Here is a 26,828-nt window from a genome sequence, read left to right as displayed (position 1 = left end):
GGTTATTTGGTAGCAGCATGTGGTAGGGAGAGTAAAATGAATTAGAAGGTAAACTTCAAGACTTGCTAAATGCTATGCTGTAGGCTGCTGTGTTATATTTTCTAGAGCTATCTCGCAGCTAGTCTTATCTGAGTTCTGCATATTGTTTTGTTTTAAAATATGTATTCTATACCGACCCTTTACCAAATATAGACTGTCTACTTAACAGTTCAACTTAATACTTTTTTGATTTTACAATGACTTTATCATGACCCAGTTTTAAGTCTAAGAGCTTTTTAGGACTTAGGATGGGGTTACTGATAGTGAATCACTTTTGAACCATTGTAAAGGCGAAATATTGTTAAGTTAAACTGTCTTAATAAATTGGGACTGTCTGTTGTCAACGTTAAGTGGGTTTTTGACTTGTGATGTTTTCAGTTTATGATGGGTTTGTTGGGATGTAGCCCCGTTGTAATTTGAGAGCATTTGTATTTCTAATATGCATGTATAGAAAAGTTTGGGAAGGGAAGGACACTATTCCCAGATTACTGCACTATTCCTTGTGGTTCTTTCATATCTCACCTACACCTTTGTGAATAGTCCACTTGTAAATAAAATTTCCCAAGTAGCTGGGACTACAGGTGCCTACCACAATGCTGAGCTATATTTTGGTGTAGTTGTCATTGTTGTTTAGCTGGCCCGCGTTGGGTTTGAACCCACCAGCCTTGGTGTATGTGGCCGGCGCCCTACCCACTGACCTACGGGTGCCACCTCTATCAACTTTTTGTTTTTTATGTGAGAGTAAAGGACATGAGGAGAAAAGAGGAGATGGGTTTAAACTTCTCCTAGAGGCAGCAGAATATGTAATTGATTTAGTCACTTGAAGGTGTTACTTTATCCTCTATTTATTACTAGGATTACATCCAAACTCCTTACATGATATTCAAGGCCATTCCCATTTTCCAGCTCTTGATTTCTTTACATTTCTTCTTAAAATTCTATAGCAATGGATTATTTATCATCATCATCCCAAAGTCACTTTCTTACCTCTCTTTATTTGCTTACATTGTTCCCTCTGCCTGGAATGTCTACACTGTCAAACTTAGGCAAAGAAACAAAAATTGTATGTAATCCTCAAGGTTTGATTCATTTGCTTGTGAAGTATTCTATTCACAAACTTTGCGTTCCAGTTTTGTTGATCCTGAAGCATCTTATATTTACCTGTTTTAGAAAGTTTATCACATGGTTATATTGTGCATGTCTGTGTGCAGGCATACTGGTCTGTCTCTCCTGAAGACCGAGAACTTGAGGAAAAGTACCATGTTGTACCTTTTAAAAACTCTACTCGTCACTACCTTGTTCTCTAGAGTGCAGATTCTTGTTAAAGGCATGTTAAAACAGTAAACGAATGATAGGACTTGCTGAAGAGATCTCTGGTGCCATGAAATCTACTTTTACTTCTTGGACCTTTGTGTTAAAGTATGTGTATGTATATATATGGCATTGATAGCACGTGTAGAATGTTTATTAGCATTAAGCATACACTGCTTTCATTTTTATATCTCTCCTGCTTTGCACTATTTTATTTATTATTTGGAGTTTTAAAAATGTTTCTTGGCTTGGCACCCATAGCTCATGAGTAGGGCACCAGTCACATGCACCAAAGCTGTCAGGTTTGAGCCTGCCCCAGGCCTACTAAACAGCAATGACAATTGCAACCAAAAAATAGCTGGGCATTGGTGGCAGGTGCCTGTGGTCCCAGCTACTGGGGAGGCTGAAGCAAGAGAATCAGTTGGGCTCAAGAATTTGAGGTTGCTGTGAGCTGTGATGCCATCGCACTCTACCGAGGGCAACATAGTGAGACTCTGTCTCAAAAAAGAAAAAAGAAATAAAAAGAAGTATATTTTCTTAGGGAAATTAATCTATTTAATGAAATTTTTAAATACTTTGCCTTAATTCTTAATGATTTGAATTTTTATATAAGAAATGCTATTATTTATATCTAATTTGTATCATATTTCATTAAGAAAATAATTGATGTGCTCTTTTGTTTCAGCTAAACCATTTACTTCCAAAGTGAAACAAATGAGATTACATAGAGAAGACTTTGAAATATTAAAGGTGATTGGTCGAGGAGCTTTTGGGGAGGTAAGAGATTAAGATTTTATAAAAGATTTGCTAATAATTTTGGAAGTTGTTTTATACAGTGGCGAGAGATTTTAACTGAAGTATTATTTACTTGCTGTTGTAATTGATATGGTTGATCAGAAAATATATTAAAACTTTGAAATATTTCTACATGGAATTTTTTTCCAAAATGTTCCACATTTTCATATGTCATTGTAAGTATGAGTATGTTTCTAGCCTCTTGTTTTGTTGGTCTGTTTCTCTCCCTTTGCCATTCCACATTGTCTTTGATAATTCTGGTTTATAAACCAGAGTCTTGAAATGTGGTAGTGTATGTGCTCTGATTTCCTCCTCCATTTCCCTTTTCCTCATGTGTCCCATCTCTCCTTTTCTTCCCTCGCCACATCTTTCCTTTTCCCCTTGTATTTTCCTATTATTTTAAAATAGCTTTTCTGATTTCTACTTATAAACACACACACCAAACAAACTTGCTGGAATTTGGATTAGTATTGCACTGATACTGGAATTTGCAGATCATTGATGTCTTAACACTGAGTCAGCTAACCATAGACATGTTACATCCTTCTATTTATTTAAGTCTTCATAAATTTCTCTAGACAATGTTTTGTAGTTTTCAAAACAGTGTGGAGGACCTCTATAGCAGATTTATTCCTAGGTATGTGATATTCTTGATGTTATTTTAATTAGAATTGTTTAAGTTTCATTTTCTAATTGATTTCCTGGGTAGTTTGAAAAATAATTGAATTTTGTTTATTGACCTCACACCTAGCAACCTTGTTAATTATACTTTTTAAAATCAAGAATCTTGTTGAATTTTAATAAAATGCTTTATTTGGATCTTTTGGGACACTCATAGTATTTCTTCTTTACTTTGTTAATGTGTTGAGTTATACTGATTTATTTTCAAATGTTAAACTATCTTTGCATTCCTACAATAAGCCCAACTTGGTTGTGATGCATTAACCTTTTTATGTATCAGTGGATTTTTTGTGCTGTGTGTGTGTGTGTGTTTGGATCTTGCATCTGTGCTCTTAAGAGAAACTGGTCTGTAATTTCTTACTTCTAATGTTCTGATTGTATTGTGATAGTTTGGTTACACTAGTCTCATATAAAAAGGGAAATCTTCCCTGTTTTACTGTTCTCTAGAAGAGTTTGTGAAAATTATTATTTTTTCCTTATATACTTACAAGATTTTACTGGTAAAGGCATCTGGGTCTAGAGGTTGCTAGTGAGAAAGTTTTAAATAAGGTATTTAATTTCTTTAATGGATTTAGAAAATTTTTTTTTCGCTTTTATTAAGTCATATACACATAGATCGTGAATACATTTATGCTTGGGTAGGGTACAGTGTGTTGATTTTTTTTTTTTTTATACATTTTGGAGTGCTTTCATCAAACTAATTAATACAGCTTTTGCCTCATTTACTTAATTATTGTGTTAAGACATTTATGTTCTATACTTGATAGATATGACTTGTACCCTTGAAATATGCTCCATAGGTGTGGTCCCTCTTAACAAACCTTTCCCCTTCCTTCCCTTCTCCCTCCATTTTAATTTCTTTAATGGAAATGGGACTACTTGGATTTTCTATTTATGTGTCACTTTTATGAGTTTTATCCATATAACCAAATTTTGCAGACTTATTACTGTATTGATCATTTGTACCTCTTGTTTTTTGATTTGTCTTGGTAGGGTTTTTCAGTGAATTCATTTTTGGCCTTTTGAATTTTGCTATTATAGATTTGTATCCTGTTTCTAAAATTCATGCTCTTTTAATATTTTCTTCTATTCTCTTTGGTTTTAACTTGCTATTTTTCAGATTTATTGCAATAGATTTTAGAATATTGATTTTGAGTCCTTTTTATTTTTTATTTTTTAAATTAATAACCTTTATTTTTCAGAGAAGTTTTAGGTTTACAGCAAAATTACAGAGTTCCCAAATGCCCCATGTCCCCACACATGCATAGCCTTCCTCACTGTTGAAATCCTGTACCATAGTGAAATACTCCTGTTTGTTGTATTTGTTACAATCAGTGAACCTACGTTGACACCTCACCACCCAATGTCTGTATTTCACATAGAGTTTACTCTGATGGGGCTTTTTGTAGGTTTGAACAAACATGTAATCTCATGTGATATCATAGAGAATAGTTTCAGTGTCCTAAAAGTCCTGTGTGCTCTGCCTTTCATCACCCTCTTTCCCTAATACTTGGCAACCATTGATATATATTTTTTTTTTTTTGGCCGGGGCTGGGCTTGAACCCGCCACCTCCGGCATATGGGACCGGCGCCCTACCCGTTGAGCCACAGGCACCGCCCAACCATTGATATTTTTATTGTTTCTATAGCTTTGCCTTTTCTGGAATGTCACAAAAGTTGGAATCATACAATATGTAGTGATTTCATACTGGAGTCTTTCATTTATTATAGTAACATGGATTTAACATTCATCCATGTCTTTTTATGGCTTGATAGATAATTTTTATTTAATGCTCAATAATATATTGTTGGATGTACTGGAGGTTTTTTTTTTTTTTTTTTTGTAGAGACAGAGTCTCACTTTATGGCCCTCGGGTAGAGTGCCGTGGCCTCACACAGCTCACAGCAACCTCCAACTCCTAGGCTTAGGCGATTCTCCTGCCTCAGCCTCCCGAGTAGCTGGGACTACAGGCGCCCGCCACAACGCCCAGCTATTTTTTGGTTGCAGTTTGGCCGGGGCTGGGTTTGAACCCGCCACCCTCGGCATATGGGGCCGGCGCCTTACTAACTGAGCCACAGGCGCCGCCCTACTGGAGGTTATTTTTAATTCACCTAATTTAGTATGTGTTGGTTCCTTCCAAATTTTGGTAATTATGAATGAAAGCTGCCATCAACAATCATGTGAGGGTTTTTGTGTAGACATAAGTATTTTTGGGCCATTCTAATAAATACGTGGTGGTATTTCATTATTATAATAATTTGCAAATCCCCAATGATGCATGTTGTTTTGCATCTATGTGCTTACTTACCACGTGTATACCTTCGTTTATGAGTTGTGTGTTCAAGTCTTTTCCCATTTTCAGATTGGGTTGTTCATTTCCTTTGGATAACAGTCCTTTACCAGATGTGTGTTTTTGCAAATACTTTTCCCTAATCTGTGGCTTTTCTTTTCTTTCTTTTTTTCTTTTTTTTGTAGAGACAGAGTCTCACTGTACAGCCCTCGGTAGAGTGCCGTGGCGTCACACGGCTCATAGCAACCTTGAGCTCTTGGGCTTACGTGATTCTCCTGCCTCAGCCTCCCGAGCAGCTGGGACTACAGGCGCCCGCCACAACGCCCGGCTATTTTTTTTGTTGTTGTTGCAGTTTTGGCCGGGGCTGGGTTTGAACCCGCCACCCTCGGTATATGGGGCCGGCGCCCTACTCACTGAGCCACAGGTGCTGCCCGTGGCTTTTCTTTTCATTCTATTAACATTGTCTTTCAGAGCTTAAGTTTTTAATGTTAATAAAGCCTCATTTGTCAGTTCTTTCTGTCATGAAAGTGCTTTCAGTGTTGTATCTAGATAGTCATCACTATACTCAAGGCCATTTTAAGTTTTCTCCTATGTTATCCTCTATAATCTAGGAGTGGTTGTTTTTTTTCCCTTTTAGAATTGAAGTCTTACTCTGTTCCCCAAACTGGACTTAGACTCCTGGACTCATTTCTTAGACTCATTTCTTCTGCCTCAGCAGCTCCCGAGTAGCTAAGCCTATAGGCCTAAACCACTGTGCTCAGCTTTCTTTCTTTTTTTTTTTTATATAATATTTTTATTTTGAAATATCTCAAACATACAGAAAAAGTTGGAGAGTACTATAATAAATATACATGGACCTGCTATATTTTGCCATTGTTTGCTTCATATCTTGTTTTTTTTTTTGTGGTTTTTGGCCGGGGCTGGGTTTGAACCCAACACCTCCGGCATATGGGACCCGCGCCCTACTCACTGAGCCACAAGCGCCGCCCCATATTGTCTTAAATAAAGCAGTAAAAATAAAGTTCCTTATGTATTCCTCCCCATCTCATTCCCTCCCTTCCTCCTCAGACATTAACCACTGTCATATCCATGAATCATATCATCTCCATGAATATTTTTATATTTTTATAATACATGTAGTTATCTTCAAACAACAGATAATGTTTTTATTCCTAAGTGTCTGACATACTCTGCATATCCATCCTTTTACAACTTGCTTTTTCTACTCAACATTGTATTTTTGACATTTATCTATTTTTTAATGTTTACCATTATTTTATTATTTTTTTAAGTTCAATATACAAATATCTATTGTATACCATTAACAATTAGAGAATTAAAGTTAACATGACAACACAATATGAAATACATAGAAATAATTCTTCAGAAATAGTGTTTCTACATGGAAAACTTCTAGTTATTACTGAAAATATGAAATGTCTGTATATAATAAAATTGTTATTAATGATTTTCTTTGTTTAGGTATTCCTTCTGTTACAACTCAGGTTATTGTCTTTCTAGGGATCTCAGTATACCACATAGCAAATGCAGTTTGCTCTGGGGGTTCAAAGGATTGTAGCAAACAGCTGGCCCACTGGGGCGCACACATATCTGATATTGGGAGTTATTACATATGCAAGTACCTTCAGGCTTTCCTGTATATTTATAATAAGAGTAAACCAGTAACACACTTTTGACAGTTTGTCTAGTTTGGGTTACCTTTTGGATACATTTTTACAACCTTAGTCATGTCTTAAACCTAAGATTAAAGAAGGTGAAAAAGTCCAAAGCAAAGAATCAGTGATCAGTCCCACACCACAGCTCCTCATCCTCAAGTTTCTGCCATGTGTAGACCAGTCAGCTCCTACTGTGTGACTGGGGCAGGGCTGTAGTCTGTCTTGTCAGGGTAAGACGATGAGGATAGCCTGGATGTCATTGGACTGTCCACTCCCCATTGGTGCCTGGTTTCACACGTGGGTGATGTATCCAGGCAGGGATGCCATTCACCCTCACTGCTGTCAGCAAGGACAGTTTCTCATCATCAGAGTCCTTCTTTTTAAATCTGCATGTAAAGCTATACATTTCCTCTAAGTAGCTTTAGCTACAGTGGACAAGTTTTGATATATTGTATTTTCATTATTATTTTGCTTTTATATAATGCAAATTTCACTTTTCAAATTTCCATTGTTTTTTTTTGATGTATGAATTTAGAAGTTTCTCAATTTATAAGCATTTTAGAGGATTTTCTAGTTTATATTTTTTCTATTGAGTTATATAATTTCCTAGTAGTCAGGGAACATACACTGTGTGATTTCTGACCTTTGACATTTGCAGTGCAGTGTTGTATAAATAAGGTCAAATTAATGTTATTTAAATCTTATCACTTCATCATTTGGATATCTTTTTTCTTCTTGAAATGCACATTTTAGAGTTGGGGGAGTAGGAGGTCGGTGGATGGGATGTCTAACTTAATGATATATTCTGGATAAACGTCTTTTGTTAGAGATATACACAAGCACATGTATATCTTAAAACTTTTGTGGCTCAGCGCCTGTGGTTCAAACAGCTAAGGCACTAGCCACATACACCTGAGCTAGTGGGTTCGAATCCAGCCCGGGCCCGCCAAACAACAATAACGGCTGCAACCAAAAAATAGCTGGGCATTGTGGCGAACGCCTGTAGTCCCAGTTACTTGGGAGGCAGAGGCAAGAGAATCACTTGAGCCCAGGAGTTGAAGTTTGCTATGAGCTGTGACGCCATGGCACTCTATCCAAGGCGACAGCTTGAGGCTCTGTCTCAAAGGAAAAAAAAAAAAAAAGTCTTTTGTGGTTTGGCTTTTACTTCTCTTTATAGATCTTGATGGAAGAGAAGTTTTTATGTTAATGGAAGCTGAATAAATTAAACCTTTTTTTGATTAATGATTTTTGTTTTATTTTTATTTTATTTTTTATTTCAGATTAATGTGAGGGTACAAACAGCCAGGTCACAGTATTTGAATTTGTTAGAGTCCATCTTTTAGTTGTACCCCACACCCAAAGGTGTGCCTTATACCCTACGTTGTGCCCATTAAGTGGGATTACACCAATTACCCCCTCCTCCTCCTCTGCTTCTCCTACCCCCAATTTGAATTGAGTTTTACTCCTGTGTAGGTATATATTCGATCATCTATTGGCTTCATATTAATATTAAGTACATTGGATACTTGCTTTTCCTTTCTTGTGATACTTTATTAAGAAGAATGTGTTTCAGCTCTATCCAGGCTAATACAAAATATATAAAGTCTCTATCTTTTTTTATGGCTGAATAGTATTTCATGGTATACATATACCACAATTTGTTAATCCATTCCTGGGGTTGGTGGGCATTTAGGTTGTTTCCACATGTTGGTGATGGTTAATTGAGCTGTAATCAACAGCCTAGTACAAATGTCCTTATGATAAAATGACATTTTTTCTTCTGGGTAGATGCCTACTGGGGGGATTGTGGGATCAAATGGAAGGTCTATTTTGAGTTCTTTGAGGAGTCTCCATACTTCTTTCCAAAGAGGCTGTATTAGTTTGCAGTCCTACCAACAGTGTAAAAGTGTTCCCTTCTCTCCACATTTGTACCAGCATCTTCAGTTTTTGTTTTATTATTAAGAAGTTTTCTCTAATCTCAAGGTCATGAACATATTTTTCTATATATAATCTTAAAAAATTCTTTCTAGACTCTTTCAAAGTAAATCTTTTACATTTGGATGTCTGATCTATCTGGTATTGACTATTTTGTGTTTTCTGAGGTATAGGTCAAAGTTTATTTTGTTCTTGTAGTTTCTCAGTATCATTTATTTTAAAGACTACATTTCCCAGATTTCATTACAAAAGAACTTTTATTGTTACAATTATTAATTTTTTTTGAGACAAAATATTACTTTGTCACCCTGGTAGAGTGCCATGCCATCATAGCTCACAGCAACCTCAAACTCCTGGGATCAAGCTATTCTCTTGCCTCAGCCTTCCAAGTAGCTGGGACTGTAGGCGCTGGTCAACATGCCCAGCTAGATTTTCTATTTTTAGTAGAGATGGGGTCTCAACACTTGCTCAGGCTAGTCTCCAACTCCTGAGCTCAGGCAATCTAACTGCCTCAGCTTCCCAGAGTGCTAGGAATACAGGCATGAGCCTACACACTCCCTGGAACAAATCGGGAGTCCCTAAATATGTTATTCATTAATTTTTTGATAGTTTTCAGTGTAGAAGTCTTGTTCTTGTGTCGTTAATTTATTTATGAGTCTTTGATGTGTTTTGAGAAGCTGATAAATGATAATTTTAGAATTATATTTTCTAATTTTCTTGCTAGGATAGAAATATAGTTGGTTTTTATGTATATGAATCTTTTATTTAAGGACCTTGATTAAGTTATTCTAATGTATACCTTTTTTTGAATTTTCTATGTACTCAATTATCTTTAAATAATGATAGCATTTTTCTTCTCTCTTGTTTTTTTTTTTTTTTTGGAGACAGTGTCTCACTATGTCGCCCTGGGTAGAGTGCTGTGGCATCACAACTCACAGCAACTTCAAACTATTGGGCTTAAGCGATTCTCTTGCCTCAGCCTCCCACGTAGCTAGGACTCCAGTGCCTGCCACAACACCTGGCTGATTTTCTGTTGCAGTTGTCATTGTTTGGCACGCCTGGGCTGGGTTCAACCCGCCAGCTCCTGTGTAGGTGGCTGGCGCCCTAGCCACTGAGCTACAGGTGCTGAGCCTGCCTTCTCAATTTTTATGCCTTTTTGTTTCCCTATATTATTATAATAGAGATCTCTAATGTTGCATTCAAGTGATGAAAATGGACGTTCTTGTCTTTGCAAATACAGCATTCACAAATGCTTTTGGCATTTTACTGTTGAGTATGAAGTTTGCTACCACTTTTTAAAATTATTTTACTTCTAGTCCTAGTCTGTTGAGAGGTTTTGTTGTGAAGAGGAGTTAACTTTTATCAAAAGCTTTATTTATATCTCTTTTGATATGATTTACCTACTATATTTGGTTAATATGGAAATTATAATAATTTTCAAATATACCAATATTGCATTGCTATATAAATACGATTGTTCCTGATGTACCTTTTTTATGTTTAGTTGGGTTTGATTTGCTGATTTGTGTAGAATCTTTTTGTTCATATTCATGAGAGAGTGGGACTTTTAATTTGTGTATCTTATAATTTCCTTACATTTTGGAATAATATGCTTAGCTCATAAAACAATTTGGGAGGTGTTCCATCTTTCTCAGTTGTCTGAAAGCATTTGCGTAAGACTGGTATTATTTCTTTTTAAACATACCTGGAAGTATTTATTAGTGAAGCCATTTGAATTAGGAATGCAAGTATTTTGTGTTTGTGTCTTGTGCAGTAAATTTTGCATATGTTAAACTACACAAATTGTATATGCACAATTCCCACGTGTTTTGACAAATAGAAATATTCTATACTTGATAAGGGTAATCTATTACCCTAGGAAATTCCCTTCCCTGGAGGTTTCCTACAACTTCCATCAAATAGCAACCACTATTCTGAGTTTTAACTGTAGATTAATTTTGTCTGCTTGAAAATTTCATAGAAATGGAATTACACAGTATGTGCTCTTTTGTGTTCAGTTTTCACTCAGGTTAATGTCCGTGAGATTCAGCCTTGTGTTTGTATGTATTAATACTTCCTTTTTATTGCTGAGTGGTATACCATTTTGTCAACCTACCAGTTTATTTGTCCATTCTGTTGAATGAACATTTAGGTTGTTCGCAGTTTTTTGGCTATTGGGAATAAAGCTGCTATGAATATTCTTGTATAAGTTTTTATGGAAATAATGTTTTTTTTTTTTTTTTTGTGGGTTTTGGCCAGGGCTAGGTTTGAACCCGCCACCTCTGGCATATGGGACCGGCGCCCTACTCCTTGAGCCACAGGCTCTGCCCGGAAATAATGTTTTTATTTTGCTTGGATAAATGCCTAGAAGTGAACGCCTATGCTAAATGGCAGGTACATGTTTACATTTAAAAGAACATTGGCATACTTCTTTCAGTGGGATTGTACCCTTTTACAGTCCTGCTTGTTCCCTCTTACCAGAATTTTTTGTTAGTTGTCTTAGTTTTAGCCATTCTAGTGCGTATTAGTACCTTGTGGTCTTAATCTTCATTGTTGTTTGGATTTGTGTTATGTATCAACCTAATGATGAGTTTCTGTGTGTTGATTCACCATTCTTACATCTTCCCTATGAAGTACTGTACATGTTAATTTTTTGCTTAGTTAAAAAATTGAGATGTTCATATTTTTGAATTGTAGAAGTTCTTCATATTTTATATTTATGAAAGTTCTGTATCAGATACAGTAGATCCTGGTAAGATGATCACCCAAGGAACTGAAACAAACTGGTGCCAACATGTGAAGGGGTCAACCAACATTAGGACATAGACATTTTCTGGTGTATGAAAATTAGGTCCACTCAAGAAGGTGGTCAGTGTAGGGAGGTGGTCAACTATGGAGTTTCTACTGTATATGTTTTATCTATATTCTCACTGTGGCATGGTGGTTCATGTTCTTGAAAATTTCTATGATGGGCAGAAGGTTTAAATTCTGATGGTATCATTTTATCAACTTTTCTTTTACAATTAGTATTTTCTGTACTCTTTCTAAGAAATCCTTGTTTACCAGCTGCCCGGGAGGCTGAGGCAAGAGAATCGCTTAAGCCCAGGAGTTGGAGGTAGCTGTGAGCTGTGTGAGGCCACGGCACTCTACCGAGGGCCATAAAGTGAGACTCTGTCTCTACAAAAAAAAAAAAAGAAATCCTTGTTTATACTCAGGTCACAAGTATATTTACCTAGATTTTTTTCTAAACCTTTATCCTTTTGGCTGTTATGTTTATCTTGGTTATTCATCTCTAATTCATGTATGATGCAAGATAGGTTCATTTTTTTCCCATGTGGATAATCTAATTTTTTCAGCACCATTTGTTGAAAGGCTATTTTTTTCTCTATTGAAACTTTGGTCAAAAGTAAAATAAAGCTAATTGACCATGTAAGTGTGAATCTATTGCTTCTCTCTCTGTTCTGTTTTATCGCTTTGACTGTTCCCATGCCAGTACTACCCTGTCTTGATTCTTAAAGCTTTATACTATAAAGTTGAGAGTGTGTAGGGAACTCTTGAGTGTATGTTGTCCCATTTTGTTCTTTTTCAAGATTGTTTTAGGTATTCTTGGACTTTTGCATTTAGAATCAGTGTTTCAATTTTCATCAAAGCCTACTGGTTTATAATTGAATTTGTATTGAGCATATAGATAAATGTTGGGAGGACTGACATTTTGACAGTGTTGAAGTCAGTTAGTGAATGAACCAGGCATTTCTCTTTGTTTTTTAAGGGCTAATTTAATTTTTCTTGAAGATTTTAGTGCAGAGGCCATCTTTGTATTTTCTTAAATTTATTCCTAAGTAGTTAAGCTTTTGATGCTATGGTAAAGGACATTTTGAAAAATTTTATATTCAAATAGTATGCTACTGATAGGTACATGTGGTGCATGCCCAGTCTATAAAAATTTGGTCAACTCAGGGAGATGGGTCAATGAATAGGAGTGGTCAATTGTGGAGGTTCTACTATAGTTGGAATCATACAGTGTGTAGCCTTTTCAGACTGGCTTCTGTAATTTAGTAATATTCATGTAAGGTTCTTGCTCATCTTTTTGTGGCTTGATAGCTCTTTTCTTTTTAGAAAAGAGTGAATAATAATTATATTATTTTATTTTATAATAATAATATTATTCAGCACTTTTCTTTTTTAGAAAAGTGCTGAATAATATTCCATTGTCTGGAGGTACCATAGGTTATTTATCCATTCATCTACTATAGGATGTCTTAATTACTTCTTAAGTTTTGGTGATTATAAAAAAAGTTGCTATAAACATCCATATGCAGATTTTTGTAAGGACATAAATTTTCAACTAAATTGGGTAAATATTAAAAAACATGATTTCTGGATCATATGGTAATGGTATGTTTAAATTTTGTAGGAAATTGCCAAACTATCTTCCAAAGTGGCTGTACCATTTTGCATTCCCCTTCGTCAATGAGAGAGAGTCCCTGTTGCTTTTCACATTCTTACCAGCATTCAGTTTGGTCAGTGTTTTGGCCATTCTAATAGGTGTGTAGAAATATCTTACTGTTGTTTTTATTTACTATTTCCTAATGACGTATGATGTGGAGCATCTTTTCTTATGCTTATTTGATGAGGTGTCTGTTCAGATTTTTTACCCATTTTTTAATTGTATTGTGTTTTCTTATTGTTGAGTTTTAAAAGTTCTTTGTATATTTTGTATGGTAGTCCTTTATCAGATATATCTTTTGCAAATATTTTCTTTGACTGTTAATTTTTTGACTGTGTCTTTCACAGAGCAAAAGTTTTAAATTAACACATTGATTGCCACAGTAGTAACAAAATTTTTTTCCTTGGCACCATGGTGTTTTATTAGGCTAAGATAAGGACACGTAAGTTACGTCATGGCATTGATACCTACTTCTATGATTTGGGACCTTTTCCCCCAATTTTATTTCTATGTACAGATAATAAAATAAGGGTAGTTTTATGAACATTAATATCTGGTAAGTTTTCCTTACCTAATATTTTGTCTCTTTCCCCATGTATTATTTCTGATGGCATCATAAAAGTCTATTGTGTAACTGTTCTTTACTTTACTTAACCATATCCTTATTGTTAAGGTAGAACATAGACTTCATGATGTAAGGATTTTTTTTTCTGTCAGCTTACTGCAATTCTCTAGTATCTATAATACTGTCTAGTATATAGTAAATGTTTAATACGTATTTGCAGAACGAATGAAATATTTAGGCTCTGTTTCCTCCACATTATAAATGTTCTCTAAAGCATTTTTGTACCTAATGTTTTCACTGCATTTCAAATGATTTCCTAAGAATAAATTTCTGGACGAGGACTTACTGGTTGAAAAGACATAGAGAGTTGGGTTATATGCTTCGAGATAGGTTTTCCCACCTGAAATAATGTTATCTGTGGCTGTTTTTCTATATACATTAATTTTGTAAATTTTTGTTAATCAAAAGAGTTTTTATTTTCTTTTAAGTGCATTTGTTTTTATTCAGGGAACAGTGAATGATCTTGTGTTTAGAATATAGAGTTTTTCCTTGGTGGTGAAAGATGAGGATTGAAAAGAGGGTCCTATGAGACCTACAAAAAACTCATAAAATAAATAAAAACAAAAATTTAAAAGGAAATTTTTAAAAGAAAAGATGACAAGTAAGCAGAGCACAGATGTTCCTTGACTTACGATGGCGTTGTGTCCTGATGAATCCATTTGAAGTTGAAAATATCTTAAGTCAAAAATCCATTTATATACCTATCATAGTCTATCCTACATTCAGCATGCTCGGAACACTTGTATTAGCCTACAGTTGGTCAAAAACTTCTGGCAACACAGTACACTAAAGTAAGGGTCACTTACCCTTGTGATAATGTGGCTGGCTAGGAGCCATGCCTTACTGTACCTGCCCAGCATTTTGAAAGAGTATCATACCACTTTCACATCATCTGTAAAAATTAAAACATCCTAAGTTGGGGACTATCTGTAGTGATATAATTAGACCTCTTCTAGAAAGATAATATTGGTCAAGTGTTGAGGAAGGATTGGTTAGAGAAGAGAAACAAAGGCATCAGATCCTAGAGTTCTCCCTCTAGCGCCCATATCACACAGTCATAAACTTTTATGTTCCATTCACCTACTATGGGACATCTTAATTACTTCTAGGTTTTGGTGATTATAAATAAAGCTGCTATAAACATCCATGTGCAGGTTTTTGTATGGACATACATCTTCAACTAAATTGGGTAAATATTAAGAAGCATGATTAAGTTCTTTTTTTTTTTTTTTTTTTTTTTTATTGTTGGGGATTCATTGAGGGTACAATAAGCCAGGTTACACTGATTGCAATTGTTAGGTAAAGTCCCTCTTGCAATCATGTCTTGCCCCCATAAAGTGTGACACACACCAAGGCCCCACCCACCTCCCTCCTTCCCTCTTTCTGTTCCCCCCCCATAACCATAATTGTCATTAATTGTCCTCATATCAAAATTGAGTACATAGGATTCATGCTTCTCCATTCTTGTGATGCTTTACTAAGAATAATATCTTCCACGTCCATCCAGGTTAATACGAAGGATGTAAAGTCTCCATTTTTTTTAATGGCTGAATAGTATTCCATGGTATACATATACCACAGCTTGTTAATCCATTCCTGGGTTGGTGGGCATTTAGGCTGTTTCCACATTTTGGCGACTGTAAATTGAGCTGCAATAAACAGTCTAGTACAAGTGTCCTTATGATAAAAGGATTTCTTTCCTTCTGGGTAGATGCCCAGTAATGGGATTGCAGGATCAAATGGGAGGTCTAGCTTGAGTGCTTTGAGGATTCTCCATACTTCCTTCCAGAAAGGTTGTACTAGTTTGCATTCCCACCAGCAGTGTAAAAGTGTTCCCTTCTCTCCACATCCACGCCAGCATCTGCAGTTTTGAGATTTTGTGATGTGGGCCATTCTCACTGGGGTTAGATGATATCTCAGGGTTGTTTTGATTTGCATTTCTCTAATATATAGAGATGATGAACATTTTTTCATGTGTTTGTTAGCCATTCGTCTGTCGTCTTTAGAGAAAGTTCTATTCATGTCTCTTGCCCATTGATATAAGGGATTGTTGGCTTTTTTCATGTGGATTAATTTGAGTTCTCTATAGATCCTAGTTATCAAGCTTTTGTCTGATTGAAAATATGCAAATATCCTTTCCCATTGTGCAGGTTGTCTCTTTGCTTTGGTTATTGTCTCCTTAGCTGTACAGAAGCTTTTCAGTTTAATGAAGTCCCATTTGTTTATTTTTGTTGTTGTTGCAATTGCCATGGCAGTCTTCTTCATGAAGTCTTTCCCCAGGCCAATATCTTCCAGTGTTTTTCCTATGCTTTCTTGGAGGGTTTTTATTGTTTCTATGCCTTAAGTTTAAGTCCTTTATCCATCTTGAATCAATTTTTGTGAGTGGGGAAAGGTGTGGGTCCAGTTTCAGTCTTTTACATGTAGACATCCAGTTCTCCCAACACCATTTATTGAATAGGGAGTCTTTCCCCCAAGGTATGTTCTTGTTTGGTTTATCAAAGATTAGGTGGTTGTAAGATGTTAGTTTCATTTCTTGGTTTTCCATTCGATTCCAAGTGTCTATGTCTCTGTTTTTGTGCCAGTACCATGCTGTCTTGAGCACTATGGCTTTGTAGTACAGACTAAAATCTGGTATGCTGATGCCCCCAGCTTTATTTTTATTACAGAGAACTGCCTTAGCTATACGGGGTTTTTTCCAGTTCCATACAAAACGCAGAATCATTTTTTCCAAATCTTGAAAGTATGATGTTGGTATTTTGATAGGAATGGCATTGAATAGGTAGATTGCTTTGGGAAGTATGGACATTTTAACAATGTTGATTCTTCCCATCCATGAGCATGGTATGTTCTTCCATTTGTTAATATCCTCTGCTATTTCCTTTCTGAGGATTTCATAGTTTTCTTTATAGAGGTCCTTCACCTCCTTCGTTAGGTATATTCCTAGGTATTTGATTTTCTTTGAGACTATGGTGAAGGGAGTTGTGTCCTTAATTAGCTTCTCATCTTGACTGTTATTGGTGTACACAAAGGCTACTGACTTGTGGACATTGATTTTATATCCTGAAACATTACTGTATTTTTTGATGACTTCTAGGAGTCTTGTGGTTGAGTCTTTGGGGTTCTCTAAGTATAAGATCATGTCGTCAGCAAAGAGGGAGAGTTTGACCTCCTCTGCTCCCATTTGGATTCCCTTTATTTCCTTGTCTTGCCTAATTGTATTGGCTAGAACTTCCAGCACTATGTTGAATAGTAAAGGTGACAGAGGACAACCTTGTCTGGTTCCAGTTCTAAGAGGAAAAGCTTTCAGTTTTACTCCATTCAGTAAAATATTGGCTGTGGGTTTGTCATAGATAGCTTCAATCAGTTTTAGAAATGTGCCACCTATGCCTATACTCTTCAGAGTTCTAATTAGAAAAGGATGCTGGATTTTATCAAATGCTTTTTCTGCATCTATTGAGAGGATCATGTGATCTTTATTTTTGCCTCTGTTAATATGGTGGATAATGTTTATAGACTTGCGTATGTTAAACCAGCCTTGCATCCCTGGGATGAAGCCTACTTGATCATGATGAATGACTTTTTTGATGATAAGCTGTAATCTATTGGCTAGGATTTTGTTGAGAATTTTTGCGTCTATGTTCATGAGTGAGATTGGTCTGAAATTCTCCTTTTTGGTTGGGTCTTTTCCTGGTTTTGGTATCAGGGTGATGTTTGCTTCATAGAATGTGTTGGGGAAGATTCCTTCTTCCTCAATTTTCTGGAATAATTTCTGCAGTACAGGAATAAGCTCTTCCTTGAAGGTTTGATAGAATTCTGGAGTGAAGCCATCTGGACCAGGGCATTTTTTGGTTGGAAGCTTTTTTATTGTTTCTTTGATCTCAGTGCTTGAAATTGGTCTGTTCAGGAGCTCTATTTCTTCCTGGCTGAGTCTAGGGAGAGGGTGTGATTCCAAATATTGATCCATTTCCTTCACATTGTCAAATTTCTGGGCATAGAGTTTCTGGTAGTATTCAGAGATGATCTCTTGTATCTCTGTGGGATCAGTTGTTATTTCCCCTTTATCATTTCTGATTGAGGTTACTAGAGATTTTACTTTTCTATTCCTCGTTAGTCTGGCCAATGGTTTATCTATTTTATTTATTTTTTCAAAAAACCAACTCCTTGTTTCATTAATTTTCTGAATGATTCTTTTGTTTTCAATTTCATTGATCTCTGATTTGATTTTGGATATTTCTTTTCTTCTACTGAGTTTAGGCTTAGATTGTTCTTCTTTTTCCAATTCCATAAGATCTCTTGTGAGATTGTTGATGTGCTCTCTTTCAGTTTTTCGAATGTAGGCATCTAAAGCGATGAATTTTCCTCTCAAAACTGCTTTTGCAGTATCCCACAGGTTTTGGTAGCTTGTGTCTTCATTGTTGTTATGCTCAAGGAAGTTAATGATTTCCTGTTTTATTTCTTCCTGCACCCATCTGTTATTCAACAGAAGATTGTTTAGTTTCCATGCCTTTGGGTGGGGTCGAGCATTTTTGTTAGAGTTGAGTTCCACCTTTAGTGCCTTATGGTCTGAGAAGATACAAGGTAAAATTTCAATTCTTTTGATTCTGTTGATATTTGTTTTGTGTCCCAGGATATGATCAATTTTGGAGAATGTTCCATGGGGTGATGAGAAGAATGTATATTCTTTATCTTTGGGGTGGAGTGTTCTATATGCGTCTATCAAGCACAGTTGTTCTAGAGTCTCATTTAAGTCTCTTATATCCTTGTTTAATTTCTGTTTAGAGGATCTGTCCAGCTCTGTAAGAGGAGTGTTAAAGTCCCCTGTTACGATGGTATTATCAGATATCATATTGCTCAGACTGAGTAAGGTCTGCTTCAAGAATCTGGGAGCATTTAAATTGGGTGCATAAATATTTAGAATTGAAATGTCTTCTTGTTGTATTTTTCCCTTGACCAATATAAAGTGACCATCTTTGTCTTTTTTGACTTTAGTTGCTTTAAATCCACATGTGTCTGAAAATAAGATTGCAACTCCTCTTTTCTTCTGAATTCCATTTGCCTGAAAAATTGTCTTCCAACCCTTGACTCGGAGCTTTAATTTGTCTTTTGAAGCCAGGTGTGTTTCTTGCAGACAGCAAATGGATGGCTTGTGTTTTTTAATCCAGTCACCCAATCTATGTCTCTTCAGTGGGGAATTCAAGCCATTAACATTTATTGAGATAATTGACAAGTGTGGTAGTATTCTATTCGTCTTATTTTGTGAGAGTCCATTGCTTAGTTTTATCTTTTGCATCAGTGTGGAGGTTAGGTTCTGTCCTTTAATTTCTGAGTTCTTACTTTGCTGCTGGTCCATTGTGGTGGTCAGTGTGCAGAACAGGTTGAAGTATTTCCTGTAGAGCTGGTCTTGTTGTGGCGAATTTCCTCAATGTTTGTATATCCGTAAATGATTTGATTTCTCTGTCAATTTTGAAGCTTAGCTTAGCAGGGTACAGAATTCTGGGCTGAAAATTGTTCTGTTTAAGTAGATTAAAGGTAGATGACCATTGTCTTCTTGCTTGGAAAGTTTCATTAGAGAAGTCTGCGGTCAATCTGATGGATTTGCCCCTGTAGGTCAACTGGCGCTTACTCCTGGCAGCTTGCAGAATCTTTTCTTTGGTCTTGACTTTGGACAGGTTCATCACAATGTGTCTTGGAGAAGCTCGGTTAGAGTTGAGGCGACCTGGGGTCTGATATCCCTCTGAAAGCAGTGTGTCAGAATCTTTGGTGATATTTGGGAAATTTTCTTTTATAATATTCTCTAGTATGGCTTCCATTCCTCTGGGGCATTCTTCTTCCCCTTCTGGAATTCCTATAACTCGTATGTTGGAACGCTTCATAAAGTCCCATAATTCTGACAGTGAACGTTCTGCTTTCTCTCTCTTCTTTTCTGCCTCTTTTACTATCTGAGTTATCTCAAAAACTTTGTCTTCTACCTCTGAAATTCTTTCTTCTGCATGGTCTAACCTGTTGCTGATACTTTCCATTGCATCTTTAAGTTCCCTGATTGACTGTTTCATTTCCTTCAGCTCTGCTATATCCTTTTTATATTCTTCATATCGTTCATCTCTTACTTGATTCTGTTTTTGAATTTCCTTTTGGTTATTTTCCACTTTATTAACAGTTTCCTTCATTGTTTCCATCATTTCCTTCATTGTTTTCAACATGTGTATTCTAAATTCCCTTTCTGTCATTCCTAACATTTCTGTATAGGTGGAATCCTCTGCAGTAGCTATCTCATGGTCCCTTGGCAGGGTAGTTCTGGACTGGTTCTTCATGTTGCCTGGAGTTTTCTGCTGATTCTTCCTCATGGGTGATTTCTTTTATCTGTTTACTTGCCCTAATTTTCCTTTCACTTCCTCTTGCTCTTTAAGTTCTTGTGCCTGTGGACTAAAGGTTACAGGACCAGAAGGGTGAGAAGGTTTAAGAGCAAAAAAGCGATGAAAGAAATGAGGACCGAGTGATAAGAAAAAAAAAAAAAAAAAATGAAAAAAAAAGAAAAATAGAGAAAGGAGAGTGGTTGGGTGAAAGGAATATTGACAAAAAGAAGAGAGGCACAGAAAGAGGGAGACAGAGCAATATAGGTGTACAGTAGGGTACTTTGATACAACCTTAAAAAAAAAAAACACCTTCTGGGGGTGCCAAGTGGGGTGGTTCCCTTGAGGTCAGCAGCTCTTTGCTAACCTGATCAGACACAGTACCCCACCTCCACCAAGTAGAGAGGAAAGACAAAAATGCTATAAATCAAACCAAAACAAGCAAACAGAAAACCTTACGGGATAAAATTGGCTGGAAAAACCAAATAATAGTGGTAGAAACACTAACAAAAATGAAGTTCTGATTATTGAAATAGGCAGCAATGGGAAATTATAATTAAACTAGAAAAATTGAGAAAGAAAAAGGATCTGTATGGAAAAGGTTGAACTTAAAAAACAAAACAACAATCTAGAACGTCAAAATAAACAAAAAAAACAACCAAACCAAAAAAAAAAAACCAAACAAACAAACAAAAAAAAAACACACACGCAACCAAAAACAAAGCAGTATGTATATGGAATTGAATATTGTCTGGGCAACACGTGGTCTTCTGGGGTATGAGATGTTAATCACAGTTCTGATACGACTGGAGGCTGCTAGTTTCTCGAACCCCAGCAGGTAGACACCCTAAATCTCTCTTCAGCCCACTTAAAAGGCACTTTGAACTTGTTCACTTAACTGAGCAGAAGCTTTCTCAGGGAAGTGCTTGTTGCTGGAATCACTGCTGAAGTGGCTATCCACTTACCCTGTGTGTCAAAACTGGTCTCCCTCTGCCCCCGAGGGTTAGGGCTGCAAGGCGGCTCAGACCCCGCCCTTAGGCTACTTGGTCGCTGGGTTACCAGCTCCCACCCAATTCCAGCTCTGCGACCCTGAGGGCGGAGCTTGCCAGGGCAGATCGCTCACAATGTCTGCCTGTGACCCAGAGCCAAACTCTATTAGCTCCGTCTGGCTCAGCGGCTCAGACTGGGGCCCTAGACAAAGGCCAAAGTTCTCCGCACTCCCGCTCAGGCTCTCCCCAAGGCAGTTCAACTGAGTGCCAAGTCCAAAGACACCAAAACAGTTCACAGGTAAGGCCTTTCTGGTTTGCAGTCTCGCTGCTACTGAACTTACAGTTGCGGGCGGGTTTAGGCGGATTGAACACACGCGACCACTTGCCGGTTTTCCACTGTTTTAGTCCTCCTCTTGGGGTCCAGAAGTCTCTCGCAGACTCCCTGTATCCTCTCAGGGGTGATGATAGGCAGATCCCACCAGCCAGAGATGCCTGGAGTCCTATATCCCCAGACTCACGGTGCCCAGATGCAAGGAAGCTGTTACTCGGCTGCCATCTTGCTCCACCCCCCCATGATTAAGTTCTTTCTTGAATTTCCTGTCTCTTCCTTAGATTCTTTCACCTCAACTACTCCTGTAACTTTCTAGTTTCTCTCCTTGCCTCAAAACCATTCTCCATAGAGCTGCTAGAGTGATGTAGCTAAAACCATGTGTGAAGAATGGTTCCCTATTTATAATGTACATTTTTAAGATTCTAGTTGATAAACATGACAGGCAAGCTTCTCTTCTATTTGGACCCGTCAGCATCATTTCTTGCTACTCTCTGCTGTGTTCGTGTTCCTAGGAAAGAAAACCACTTTTTGTCCCTGCATTAGCATCACCTCTCTTCCCTCCACAGTTTCTTGCTTTCATGCCTTGCTTATGTTGTCCCAATTTCCCCGAATATTCCTTCTCCCCAGATCACATGTACTTCAATCCCCTTTTTCTGGGGTTCTGTGTGTAAGACTCAGGTGTCAGTTACCTCTGTTAAGAGACTTAGCATTTATCTTCACGTATTGCATACTTTCCTTCTCCACTCCCACTTTGGGAGTAGGAAATCTTTCTTCTTTGCTTTATAGGATCTTGCTTGATTTTATGCATGTAGATTTTATCTGCTTTCCATGTAGTACTTCTGTCCATGTATTACTGTGTAGATACGCTTTTACACACTGAAATGTGAGATTTTTGAAAGCAAGAATTATCTTATTCAACTTTTTATTCTCAGCAGTTAACATAGCATCTGGCATGAAAGAAAGGTGCTAACAAAAGAAGACTTTTATGTATTTTTTCAGATTAAATAATGTGGGCTTCAACTAGGCCAGGGTATTGAGAAAGGAATGTGGGTGAAACAGACTGAAAAAAGTTACTTTGGATGTCAGTGAATTAAAGGTAGGATCCACAGATGATTAATGTTTGCAGCTTGAATAAATAAGTTTGGTATAGAAGTATTTGACATACTGAATTTAAGATATTTGCTGAGTATTTTAGAGCAGCGGTTCTCAACCTGGGGGTCGTGACCCACAGGAACTGTATTAAAGGATTGCAGCATTAGGAAGGTTGGGAACCACTGTTCTAGAGAGATGACTGGTATGCAGCTAGGATCTGTCAGGGGTGTCTAACCTTTTGTTCTTTTCTGTGGGACATTGGAAGAATAAGAGTTGTCTTAGGCCACACGTTAAATACCTAAACACTAATGAGAACTGATTTGCCAAAAAAAAATTGTGCATACTTTTTGTGGTATCTGACACTGCAGATAAGCAAAAAACGTCCTTATAAAATCATATGTTTGACACCCCTGGCTAGATATTAAGGGATAAAGATATAGGAGTCATCAGCATATAGATACTAATTGAAGCTCTTGGCATAGATAATAAAAGTTAGAAAGGAGAGAGATAGTAAAAAAAGGTAGGATAAGAATTCATGGGAAAGAATACTTTCCATGGGAAACAATTCATTTCTTTTTTCCTTCCTTCCTCCCTCTCCCCCTTTCTCCTCTTCCTGTCCTTCTCTTTCCTCCCCTTCTTTTTCTTGTCTCACTCTGTTGCCCTGGGTAGAGTACCAAGGCATCATAGCTCACAGAACCTTAAACTCTTGGGCTGGAGCAGTCCTCTTGCTCTCAGCCTCTCAACACCCAACTCATTTTTCTATTTTTAGTAGAGATGAGGTCTTGCTCTTGCTCAGCCTGGTCTTGAACTCCTAAGCTCAGGTAGTCCATTCACCTTGGCCTCCCAGAGTGCTAGGCTTACATGTGCCACTACACCTGGCTGGGAAACAGTATTTAAAAAGTTATAGAAAAATATTTAGGGAAGTATATTGATTTTCAGCAGTGTCCAGTATTGAAGAGAAGTTAAGCAGATGAGAATTGAGAACAGTATATTTTATTCGGGTAGTAGAAAGTCATTATTGATCTTTGAGAGAATTTCTCTCAAAGTAGAGTGAAATAGAAACTGGATTGAAATAGGTGATTGGAAGAGGTGGAGAAGCAAAAAAATGATGAGACTGGAAAAAGCAAGCATATGTTGTTCTTTCACAATGTGCTTTATGGAGCTACGATGTGTTAAAGAAAGGGATGTGATATGAATTCCTTGAGGGGAAGATAGATGTTGTAAAGTTCTTAATTAAATTTTTTGTTTTTGGGTGGGGGTGGTCTTCAAAAAGTTTTTCAGTTGATATCTAGGAACCAAGAGAAAGGACATTGAAGGCAAGAAGGAAATATTTTAATAGAATAAGGGCAAGAAGGTGAGGAAGGAAAGAGTCTGGGATCAAAAGATACCATGAGACTTGAAAAGTGGTAGGGACATATCTTCCTTGGGTTCAGAAGAAAAAGCGGTAAGGATAAGTGGAAAAGCAGAAACATTTAAAGATGACATGAGGGAATATGAAGGCTCTTTTAGCTCTGAAGTAGGCCACCAGGTCATTAATTGCACGGTGAAGGGCGGGCAGGACAGGTGTGGGAGAGATGATGTGGCAGGGTGACTCAGGTAAAGGCATGTTGAGAATGACAGACTTAATGTAAGACTTATGGGTAGATTTGAGGGCACCCTGAAGATTGAGCTGTGGACAAAAAGGAAGCAATAATAAAAATAATTTAAAAAATTTGTTTTTTTCATGAAAGAGGTTGACAAAAAGGACAGGGAAGCAGAAGTTTTCTTGCAGTTACTCATAAAGATAAATGAGGCAGTTACTTAAGGACAGTCAACTCACTCTCCAGTCCTAATGCTTTAAAGATTGAAGAATGAGGGCTGGGGAGCTGGTGGCAGCAGATAGCAGTCCAGCAGTCATTCCACTAGGAATAATTCCTGCCAGGCTACAGGTCAGTGTGGTTTAGACCTCGAGGATCATGTCAAAAGTACTTAATGCATGACTGATAATATTTGAGATTTAGTGTGAGAAGGTGTCTTTTTTTTTTTTCCCCTTTGGTATGTTCTTGCTCTATATGTATATTGGCTAAAGTATATAAAATAGAAGGAACAAACAAATTGCAGATAATTTACTCTGTTATTTTAAGACAGTTAATTTTATATAGAAAAGTAGGATTGGCTGGATTATGACCTTTACATATTAATCATTCCTGTTTAAAGTATCTCTGCTGGGATTATAGGCCCTGTGGTTTTTTTTATTAACTAATAACTTTAGAAATGACAAGACCTTAAAGAGATAATTGCTTCCTCTAAGGGATTTTGTCTTCTACCAGGAATTTGTAAATATGTACACAGGCCCAGTGAATAGGCTCACCTCTGGCATGGATATCTGATAGGAGCATTTCTATCAGTTATGCTTTTTCTTAAAAAGAAAACAAAACTTTGAAAATAAGAACATAATTTATGTAACTCCCACAAGAAATGCATAAATTATGGGAAACAATGAACAAGATAAAATTCAGCAGCCCTATGAATTAAGAACCTTCTCTCTGCAACTCAGTTGTTCTCAGTTACTGCTTAACTTAACGCTGGGTTTTCCTTTTTGCTTTCAGGAAAACCTTTAACTTACGCCCTGGGTGTTGCCTGTCCACAGTTTCCTGGTGGCTCACCGCTTCTGCCTGCTCCAGCCTTGCTCCGGCAGCTTCAAGGCTTCTGGGCTTCAGAGCTTGTTGTGAAAGCTTGCTGCTTTGGCCTGCTACCCCTGCTTCAGGTGTCAAAAGCTTTTAATTAGCTTGCTTCCTCTAATTACTATAACTAGGCCCTTATGTGTCTGCATAATCTAGTTCTAGGGTTGGAAAGGAGAATTGCCTTTAGCCATTCATTCTTTAAAATTTTTTACTCTGACTCTCCTGGAAATCATGGGAGAGTAAAAGAAGTTTGAAAACTGCATGATTCACCTTTGATGGTTTTAGTCTTCAGTCTGTGGGGGAACACCAGTGTGAGCATATTGTATTTTTATAGCCAGTGTCTGTTCTGATTGGTGATGCCAGTGGTGTAATAATTTTAAAATATTTTGACTGTAGCTGCTGTATAAATAGTATCTTCATAGAGAGGATATCTCTAGCTCTTTAGTAAATTCTTTGTAGTATATTTACTTTGCTAGAGATACTTCGTGTTTTTCTCACTTTTAATATTTTGAGCACAGATTATCACTCACAGAATGACTTTTAAAAACACAAGTACAGGGCGGCGCCTGTGGGTCAGTGAGTAGGGCGCCGGCCCCATATGCCGAGGGTGGCGGGTTCGGACCCAGCCCCGGCCAAACTGCAACAGAAAAATAGCCAGGCGTTGTGGCGGGCGCCTGTAGTCCCAGCTGCTCAGGAGGCTGAGGCAAGAGAATCGCATAAGCCCAAGAGTTAGAGGTTGCTGTGAGCCGTGTGACGCCAGGGCACTCTACCCGAGGGCGGTACAGTGAGACTCTGTCTCTACAAAAAAAAAACACAACACAAGTACAATGGTTTCTTCATATGTATACACATATCATAATTGTCACAATTAACATGTCAATATATATCAAAATTATAGGTATGATGAATGTAAATAACTCTCAGGACCTATAGAACTATTTAATATTTTTAGTAGTGTTGTACACTAGCTTTGTAATCAGACAAGCAGGGTACATATCCTGGTCCTAATGCTTACTGTGTGACTATGAGTCTCTAAATCTTAGTGTACTAATTTTTCAGGGGAGGATTGTAGAACCTATTTTAGATATTTATAAGGATTAAATGAGGTAGTATATGGAATGTGCTTAGTCCAGGGTCAGGCACAAAATAAGCTTTCTATAAATAAGAGGGTTTTTTTGTTCTATTATTACTCATAAATGATGAAAGATACTATATAGAAGTGATAAAAAGGAGACAAAGACATGCATATATAAGTAATGAATAGCAACAAATGATAATAAAGGCCAAGTTGTCAAGACTTTGGAAGCCTGTTAAGAAAGCAGAACGAGCTAGAATAATCTGGTACACGTTTAATCATAAAATATATAATTGTATCTCTTTGATCATAGTGCCTTGTTTTTGAGTTTGAGTATCAGTTCAGTAGTGCTTACAGCTGAGAATATTGACACCTTACAACTTTCCATTTATATACATCCACATAGATTACAAATCGTTGATCATTCGTTTAATAAGTATTTATTGAATACCTATTGATTCCCAAACAGTAGACATATACTAGTGAACAAATCTCTGATTTCATAGAGTTTATGTTCTAGTGAATGAA

The 26,828-nt window shown here is 37.0% G+C and overlaps 1 protein-coding gene across 13 annotated transcripts in view; it reads left to right on the top strand.

Annotated features, from left to right (window-relative positions):
* CDC42BPA (CDC42 binding protein kinase alpha) overlaps positions 1-26,828 on the top strand; it is a 302,007-nt gene that overhangs the window by 73,640 nt on the left and 201,539 nt on the right. For all 13 annotated transcript variants that reach the window (XM_053605565.1, XM_053605564.1, XM_053605558.1 and 10 more), the window contains exon 2: positions 2,036-2,127. In XM_053605565.1, coding sequence (XP_053461540.1) covers positions 2,036-2,127 — 92 coding nt within the window. The remainder of the gene's footprint in view (positions 1-2,035; positions 2,128-26,828) is intronic.

The sequence above is a fragment of the Nycticebus coucang genome, chromosome 10 (genome assembly GCF_027406575.1).
Source record: "Nycticebus coucang isolate mNycCou1 chromosome 10, mNycCou1.pri, whole genome shotgun sequence".
NCBI lineage: Eukaryota > Metazoa > Chordata > Mammalia > Primates > Lorisidae > Nycticebus > Nycticebus coucang.
This window is presented reverse-complemented; position numbering and strand designations above follow the sequence as displayed.